The 9,341-nt window shown below is 53.7% G+C and overlaps 1 protein-coding gene across 1 annotated transcript; it reads right to left on the bottom strand.

Annotated features, from left to right (window-relative positions):
- Positions 1–5,943: 5,943 nt before the first annotated feature.
- On the bottom strand, positions 5,944–6,701 carry LOC126635122 (olfactory receptor 14J1-like). Its single transcript, XM_050306059.1, is given in 2 exon segments — positions 5,944–6,608; positions 6,611–6,701. Coding segments are annotated over 2 exon segments (720 nt in total). The 5' UTR covers positions 6,666–6,701.
- Positions 6,702–9,341: the final 2,640 nt, after the last annotated feature.

Here is a 9,341-nt window from a genome sequence, read left to right as displayed (position 1 = left end):
GGCCTCCTGACAGCATCTACAGGATGCTGTGGCATCTTCTGAGGGCACTGCATGGACTGGCTCACTTCTTCTGTGCCCTTGCTGCAGGGCTGGAACTCTCCTGCAGTGACACCAGGACACTCCTGCTCTTTGCATTCCCAGCCTGATTTGGAAATCCAGTCTTCCCCTGCTGTTCCCAGAGACATGCTGGGAGTGCTTCAGAGCTGCCATCCTGGGGCAGCTCCTGCCCAGCGTGGGCAGGCACAAGGTCTCTCCCCCTGCTCCTCTCCCCTCAGCAGTGCCACTGTTTGCTGCAGCCTCCTCCTCCTTGCCCAGCACAGCCCTCCTGGCAGAGTTGGACACAGCCCTTGTTCTACCCCCTCCACATGGCCCTGCCCAAGCCCCTCAGCTACAGCCTGATGGCCAGAAACCCTCAGGGCAGGGAGGAACCGGGGAAAATGCTGAGGAATCCTTTCAGCTGCACTAAAATCTAATGGGAGTGGTTGGCCACGAGGAAGAAATCCCTTCAAATTCTCTGGAACCACCATGACAAACAACCTGTGTTGTGTCCTGGGCACTCCTCTGCAAGTGTGAGATATTGGAATGGTTTTGGTGTCAGGGATGTTGAGAAGGCAGGGCAGTGTCACTGGGAGACCTCTCCCAAACCCTTGCAAAGGCCAGAGCCATCCCAGAGCTTCCTGGGGCCTGGGCAAAGGCAGACATGGAACCAGTCTGCAAACAGGGCAGCAAGGAGGCTTGGCAGAGTTCCAGACTGCTCAGGCTCAGCAGGGAAGGGGACATGGCAAGTCCTCCTTCAGCCATTGCCAGGCATGGAAAGGACAAGGCAGGGATTGCAGAACCCCTGTGGGAGGGAAAGGAAGGGGATGTTGTGTGCCCAGACTTTATCAAGGCCCTTGACATGGTCTCTTGTGGTCTCCTTAGAGCCAGATTGGTGAGAGCTGGACTGAAGAAGTGGAAGATGTGGTGGGTGGGAAGTTGGCTGAATGAAGAGTGTCCAATAAAATCCATGGTACAAAGTCCTCTTGGCAGTAACTTCCTAATGAAATCCCTCACTGACCAGCCCTTGAATACCACTATGGAACATCTTTATTATCTCTCTGTACAAGGGGACAAAATGTATTTTCAAGTCCTTTGTGACTGATGCCAAATTTCAGGGAGCCCTTGAGCAACCTGTCCTGGTTTAAAGACACATATTGGGGTGGGAACTCCAATAAAATGAACTCACTCCCCTTTTATTCCCCACCAGTTCAGGGAGGCAAAATACAAGGAGGTATAAGTGAAAAAAAATAACAGTTCACTGACAATAAATACAGCAGCAAAAACAGCAATACCAACAGAACAGTTCAAAGCAACAGCAGAGAGAGAAATTGCCTCCTCTCTCCCCCCCTACTCCAACTTCCTTTTGGAAACAGATCAAATCAGGGATCAACACGTGCCTCCCTTCCCCCTTTTCCCCTGAATGAAAAAAAGAACAAAATCCAGACACCGGGGAAAGAGAGGGCAAAGCAAACTCTGGGAAACTCTGTGGTCTGAGCTGAGTTGTGCTGCCCAAGAACACGCTGACTCCAGAGGGGTCCAAGCGGGGCAGAGCCGGTGACTCCGGTCTGTGCGGCGGCGGGGGGGAGGCAGCGGCTCTGCTTGATTCCATGGAGTGCTGGGCAGGCACAGTGGCCCCTTGGTTCCAGGAGATTCCACAGTGTCCCTGCATTCCTTTGGTTCCAGGAGGCCCAGCAGTGTCCCAATGAGCCCTTGGTTCCAGGAGGTTCTGCAGCATCAGAGTGGCCCATTGATTTCAGGAGATTCCACAGTGTCCCAGGGTTCCTTGTCTTCCCTGAGGCCCTGCAGTGTCACAGTGGCTGCTTGAGCCCATAAGGGTCCTCAGTGTCAAAGTGGCCCCTTCATTCCCAGAGGTTCCCCAGTGTCACAATGGCCCCTTAGATCCAGGAGCTTCCTTTATATCCCAGGGTTCCTACAGTTTCTCTGAGGGCCTGCAGTTTCAAAATGCCTGCTTGGATCCATCAAGTTCCAAAATGTTTCAGGGTTCCTCTCTTTTCACAAGGCCCCAGGTGTTTAATGGCCCCTTCATTCCACAAGATTTCACAGTGTCCCTATGTTCCTTGTTTTCCATGAGGCCCTGCAGTGTCACAATGGCCCCTTGATTCCATGAGGTTTTCCAGTGGAACAATGTCCTCCTGATTTCAGGGGTTTTAGCAGTGTCACAATGACCCCATTATTTCATAAGGTTGTCAATGCCCCTCAGTTCCTTTGGCTCCCTTAGGCCCTGGAATGTCACAAAGGGCCCTTGATTTTATGAGGTTGCAGAGTGTCATCACAAAGCTGACCCCACCCAGATGGAAGTTTTGGGGAGGTTGGGGTAACTGGGCCAGGGGAGCACAGCCTGCAGCAGAGATGGCCAAGGGCTCTGGCAGGGCTGCAAGGCCCAAAGGCACCCAGGCCTTTGTGCCCTTGGCTCTGGCAGCTGCCTCTGCCCCTCAGGCCACCACAAACAACTTTCCTGGCAGCTTCTGCCCTTGGGTTCTGCCTTGCCCCTCCCTGAGCAGCCTGGCAGGGCTTGCACAGTTTTGGGCCTTTGTTGTTGCTCCCCCTCCCATCCCACTGCCTCCCAAACAGCTCTGAGCCCCCCGGCAGGGACAGGATCTGCTGGGCCAGGGCCTGGGGCTCAGCCTTGGCCTTTGTGCTCCCCAAAACCAAGGCAGGCTTTGCTCAGCATTGCAGGGGCCTGCCCAGAGCCTTTGTCTGCCTGCACTCCTGGCCTGCAAGGATCTGCTCGAAGGAGTCCCTGGGGAGGTTTTGTCAGTGCCTGCCCTCAGTGGGGCCCAGCAATGCTTCAAGGGACTGGGCTTTGGCTTCTGACTTCTTGAGCAGCTTCTTCAATCTTCTCTCAGTAGTTGAGAACAATGGACTTGTCTGTAAACATGCTGTGGAGCTCATTAAAATACAGAAAAAACAATTATTTTCCTTCTTTTAATTGTCATCATGTCTGTCAACAATTAATTGGAGTTGTTTTGCAGTTTTGCTAAGTAGGAAAATTTTAAAGTGGACCTCTTAAAAATATATTTTTTTGATGAAAGTGACTGATTTATACAGAGCCTTTGGATGCAAGAGGGTTAGGTGTACAGAGGATTTGGACACAAATTAGTGCTACTAATCTCTTTTGCCCCCTTATGTTTATGTCCAAGTCCTTTGCACCCTGACCCTCTTGCATCCCAAGGCTCTGTGGAAATCATTGCCTTTCATAAAAAAATAGCTATTTTTGAAGACTTGAAGACATGAAGACAATTAAAGGAAGGAAACTAATTTGGTTTTTTCTGAATTTAATGAGCCCCACAGTGTATTTAGAGAAAAGTCCATCATCCTGAGGTACTGAGAGAAGATTGAAGAAGCTGCTCAAGAAGTCAGAAGCCAAAGCCCAAGTCCCTTGAAGCATTGCTGGGCCCCACTGAGGGCAGGCACTGACAAAGCCTCCCCAGGGACTCCTTCGAGCAGATCCTTGCAGGCCAGGAGTGCAGGCAGACAAAGGAAAGTTGCTGCAAAGTGGTGGCCTGAGGGGCAGAGGCAGCTGCCAGAGCCAAGGGCACAAAGGCCTGGGTGCCTTTGGGCCTTGCAGCCCTGCCAGAGCCCTTGGCCATCTCTGCTGCAGGCTGTGCTCCCCTGGCCCTGCTGCTCCTCTGGCCTTGCAGGCTGCACACACCCCTCCTGCTTTCCCACCCCCCTCCCAGCAGCATTTCTGGGCCCTCCCTGATGGCTCTGCTGTCCCCCAGCTCTGGCTGCTGCCATGTGCACTTGGCCTTCTTGGCTTGGATGCTGAGCCCCTGTGCCCCAGGACATCCCTGACAGAGCCCAGGCCCTTCTGCTGGGGGTCCCTGCAGAGTTGAGCAGATCCAGGTCACCTCCCATTGCTCTGCCAACCCCTTGGGCCTGCTCTGGGCCCTGCAGGTCCTTGCCCTGCTCCCAAGGGCTGTGGGGGTGCTTCATGGTCAGGCCTTGGGCTTTAGAGCTCAGGGTGGGGATTGGGCACAACTTTGGGAGGTTTGTTGTTCTTCTGGCAGGGTCTGGTTCATGATTAGGGGAAGAGTTTTTTGGGCTGGATCAGGATTAAAGCTTGGCTTTTCACACTGGTATTATGGGATTGGAATTGGGGTGGGCATTGGAGAACAAATAAGAGTCTGGAGTTCTGCATTTGGGATTTTCTTGCTTGGAATTAGAGCAGTAGATTTCCTTCAATGGGAATTTTGGGGAGCAGTGGGGCTTTAGGTTACAAAGAGGGTAAAGGTCCATCAGGAATATTTGCACAGTCAGTGTTTTAGCATCCTCAGCATTACCTGAAACTGGTTTTACCTCATCAAAATCTTTCCTCTCTGTTGGCCAAGTCCCTCCTTCCTTCCCCAAATATCTGATCATTTTTGTCCCAGTTCCTCGTTATCTCCCACAAACTTTCATATGGGTGGGCTCAGCTTTGTGGTGACCCTGTGCAACCTCATGGAATCAGGGGGCCATTGTGGCACTGCAGGGCCTCATGGAAAGAAAGGAACACAGGGACACTGTGAAATCTTGTGGAAACAGGGAATCATTTCACATGTGGGGCCTTGTGGAACAAAAGGGAACCCTGAAAACTTTTGGAACCTCATGGAACCAGGGAGCCATTGTGTCACTGTGGAGCCTCCTGGAAACAAAGAAACCCTGGGACACAGTGGAACCTCAGGAAAGGAAGGGGCCACTGTGACACTGCAGGGCCTTTTTGGAGCTAAATAGACCTTGGGACACTCAATCAAGAGGTCATTGTGTCACTAAAGACACCTCATGGACTCAAGGGACCACTGTGACACTCCAGGGCATTCTGGAGCCAAAGGATCCTGGGGACACTGAGTAGCCTCCTGGAATCAAGGGGCCACTTTGACACTGCAGGGCCTCATGGAAACCAAACCAAATACAGGCTTGTCCAGGTCCTGAGGGTGATTCAGAAGGGAGGCAGCAGTGATTTCTCCCTACAGACCCACCACTCCAATGGTCTCTCCCTGCACTGAAGCTTTCTGGCCATCAGGCTGTAGCTGAGGGGCTTGGGCAGGGCCATGAGGAGGGGGGAGAACAAGGGCTGTGTCCAACTATGCCAGGAGGGCTGTGCTGGGCAAGGAGGAGGAGGCTGCAGCAAACAGTGGCACTGGGGAGGGGAGAGGAGCAGGGGGAGAGACCTTGTGCCTGCCCACTCTGGGCAGGAGCTGCCCCAGGATGGCAGCTCTGAAGCACTCCCAGCATGTCCCTGGGAACAGCAGGGGAAGACTGGATTTCCAAATCAGGCTGGGAATGCAAAGAGCAGGAGTGTCCTGGTGTCACTGCAGGAGAGTTCCAGCCCTGCAGCAAGGGCACAGAAGTGACCCAGTCCATGCAGTGCCCTCAGACAGCATCCTGTAGATGCTGTCAGAGAGGCCAGCTCTGCTTCACAAGCTCCCAGTGCCTGTCCCTGCCTGTGCTCAAAGGGCTCCCACCCCCCAGGACTGTGCTCAGAGAGCACTCAGGCCTTCCAGCCAGAAAGGGGCTCAGAAGGACAGTGTGGAAGTGGAAAGAGCAGCTCTGCAAAGCCCAAGCTCTGCTGCTCCCTGGCAGTGCTGCTGTGCTGGGATTCTTGTCCCCTTCCCCTTTGCAAATCCCCCCTGTCCTGCAGTGTGCTGTGCTTTAGGAACAGCTAAGAAGAAAGGGCTTGGAGAAAGAAAGCACTGCAGGGTCCTTTATTTTGTTTAAATACTTACAGAGCACAATTCATCATTTAAACATCTCTGGGTCAACTTCAATGTGTAGACACTAAATTAGAAGGCAGATGCATAAAAATATTTTTTGCACATAAATTTATTGCAAGAAGAACCCGATGACCTCCATGAAAAAGCTGAGCAGGAAGGCTTAGCCATTACAGAGTCCCCTTTCTGAGTGCTACACACCAGAACACAGGCACTTAATTGATCCTGAAAAGCATCCAGTCATCATTTTCCTTAGGGCATCCCTGAGCTCCTGGTTCCTCAGACTGTAGATGAGGGGGTTCAGGGTTGGAGGCACCACTGAGTACAGAACTGACAGGGCCAGATCCAGGGATGGGGAGGAGATGGAGGGGGGCTTCAGGTAGGCAAATGCTGCAGTGGTGACAAAGAGGAAGACCACAGCCAGGTGAGGGAGGCACGTGGAAAAGGCTTTGTGCCGTCCCTGCTGAGAGGGGATCCTCAGCACAGCCCTGAAGATCTGCACATAGGAGAAAACAATGAAAATGAAACAACCAAACCCTAAACAAACACTAAACACAATGAGCCCAATTTCCCTGAGGAAACCTGAATGTGAGCAGGAGAGCTTGAGGATGGGTGGGATTTCACAGAAGAACTGGCCCAGGGCATTGCCCTGGCACAGGGGCAGGGAAAATGTATTGGCTGTGAGCAGAAGAGCATTGAGAAACCCAGAGGCCCAGGCAGCTGCTGCCATGTGGGCACAAGCTCTGCTGCCCAGGAGGGTCTCGTAGTGCAGGGGTTTGCAGATGGCAACGTAGCGGTCGTAGCACATGATGGTCAGGAGGGAAAACTCTGCTGACATGAAGAAGAGAAAGAAAAAGGCTGTGCAGCACATCCTGTGTAGGAGATGGTTGTGGTGCCCCAGAGGGAGCTGTGCATGGCTTTGGGCACAGTGGTGCAGATGGAGCCCAGGTCTGTGAGGGAGAGGTGCAGCAGGAAGAAGTCCCTGGGGGTGTGCAGGTGCTGGTCGCAGGCTACGGCGCTGAGGATGAGGCCGTTGCCCAGGAGGGCAGCCAGGGAGATGCCCAGGAAGAGCCAGAAGTGCAGCAGCTGCAGCTACCGCCTGTCTGCAAAAGCCAGGAGCAGGAACTGGGCCATGGAGCTGCTGTTGGGCATTTGCTGCCTCAGAGTTTGGTTTTCTGGTGAGAGGAAAAAGGAAGAACTGAATTAGGCCAGACTCAGTCAGCAAAACACATTACATGTCTCAGCAATTCAAAATTCAGGGCCTCTTTTCAGGAAGATCTCCCTGCATCCCTCTTCCCTGAGCTCTGGGGTTTGCTGCCTGAATGGGGCATTGAGACGCTGGAATGGGCTCCTGAGGAATCTTTGCTGTGCAGTGAGAGGCAGCTTGGAGCACAGGGGGACCTCCAATTAAATGTACTTGGGATGTATCACAGTGTTTCCAGACCTGCTGTTCACAGTTGTCACAAGTGAGAACAGAGGGAGGGGATTTGGATACTTTATTTTGTTTCGGTTCCTCCTGCCAGGACTGAGTTTTCAGGGTTGAAATCTATGACATTTCTAATGTGCTCCAAGTGAAATCTTGTGAGTCCTGAGAGGCAAAAGGATGGTCTCTTGGTGCAGACATAAGAGCTGGCACCATGTGCACAGATGCCCCTGGCTGGAAGCCTGGAACTGAAGAGACATCATCCTTAGGAATTCCCTTAAATAAGAAACAGGGCACTTCTAGGAGCAGAGGGAATCTCATTCTAAGAGAAGATTGACAGAATCCTTGCCTTTCCTCAGAATGCCTGATTAGGATCTCATCTTTCTCCTCCCAGACTGCCACACAGAGGGATCATTGCAGCTTCCAAGTACAGCTGCCCAGAGCATTTCCATGGATTTAGCAATGAGGAGTTTTCTCCACAGGGATCCTGTGCAGCACAGAGATACTCTGGCAGAGCTGTGCCCTTCTGGAGGGCACCTGCAGCCCTGCAGGACACCCAGGGAAACAGCTGAAGAGCCTGAAGTTGCCTGGAGGGCACTTGGGCACTTTTCTCCCACTGACACATCCCCACAGCAGCACCCAAAGGGTTTGTGTCTGCACAGGAATCTGTCCCCCCAAACCCCACACTGGCTCAGAAAAGCCAAGGGTGAGAACAAGGAGAGCCCAGGCAGCAGGGGATGGCAGCAAAATGCCCCAGTGCTGCTGCCAAGGGAGGAGGGACAGGCAGAGCCAGATGGAAATGAGGACCTTGTCCTTGCCTGGGCTCTGGCTGCTGCAGGGCAATGCCCAGCCCCCGTGGGCCTGAGGGCAGAGGCTCTGCTTGGGCTGGCAAAGGAGCCCAGGCAGGAGCTGCTCAGGGAAGGGCTCTGGGCCACAGACACAGGCAGGGAGGGGCCACATCCCCCTGGCCAGCACTTGTGGCAGCAGCTGCCTCTCCCTCCCTGCCTGGATGTGTGTGAGGAGCTGTTCCTGCCAGCAGCCCCTCCCTGTGCCCAGCTCAGCTCCCTGTCAGTGCTGCCAGAGCCCCTCCCCAGCCCAGGGCCCAGGGGCAGCTCTGCCTGGGCAGGGGCTGCAGAGCAGATCCCAGAGCCCCTGCGCTGGCTGGGGAGGGGCAGGGGTTGGCAGTGGATGTGCTTCCTGAGCAGGGCCCCTGCAAATGGCAGCAGGTGGGGCTGAAGCTGGGAGGAGCCCTGAGCCTGCAGCTGAAGGGCCCTGCCCAGCCCTGGCCTGCCAGGAGGGCTCACTCCTTCCCCCCAGCCCTTCTCCCTGCAGGGCCGTGGCAGCTCCTTGGCCGGGCTGAGAGCTGCCCCTGGAAGGCAGCAGAGTCCCTGCCCCAGCACACACAGCCCTTCTGAAAGATCCTACAAGCTGTGGGATGTTCCAGCTTTAGGAGATCCCTGCAGGAAGGGAAGTTTCAGTGCCCTACAGCCAGAGAATTCTTCATTCAAATCCTGGGAAGCTTTGTCCTGCAGTGAGAACTCAGTTCCCTCCCAGCCCAGGCTGCCTCTCACCTCTCTGCCTTCTCTCCTGTGCCCTGGGTGCTGCAGGCAGTGCCCTCAGCCCTGCTGGGCTGTGCAGAGGAGCTGCTCAGCAGCAGAGATGTCTCTTTGAAGCTGTTCTTGGTTACCAGGAGCTCCCTGTGTGCCAGGAGCCCAGCCCAGCTCAGCAGCACAGCAACAGCCCCAGGCATTTCATCACCCTGGGGGCTTTGGGGATGAGTCCCTGAACATCAGACTCTGAGGAGAGTTGCAGGAACCTCTTGAGAAACCAAAGTGAGATTCAAACTGTAAAGTTTCTTGCACTGTTAACTGGTCCCACTGAGGGATCGAACTTAGAAAAGATCTTCTTAGAGCACAAAGCTGGAAACTGTGATGACAGGTCAGAGAATCACAGAATCATCAAGGTTGGAAGAGACTTTTAAGATCTTTTGGTCCAACTGTCAAGCAGCAGCACCGCAATCACTCCTAAATCGCCTCGCACAGTGCAATATCAGGGTTTCATCTGAACACTTTCAGAGACTCCACCACCTTCCTAGGAATCTTATTCCAATGCCTTCACACTCAGTGAAAAAAGAGTTTTGTAATATCAAATCTGAACCTCACACAAGG

Source organism: Myiozetetes cayanensis, unplaced genomic scaffold (genome assembly GCF_022539395.1).
Source record: "Myiozetetes cayanensis isolate MyiCay16 unplaced genomic scaffold, myiCay2020 scf1095, whole genome shotgun sequence".
NCBI classification, from domain to species: domain Eukaryota; kingdom Metazoa; phylum Chordata; class Aves; order Passeriformes; family Tyrannidae; genus Myiozetetes; species Myiozetetes cayanensis.
The sequence above is the reverse complement of the archived record's forward strand: the minus strand, read 5'-3'. Positions and strand labels throughout refer to the sequence as shown.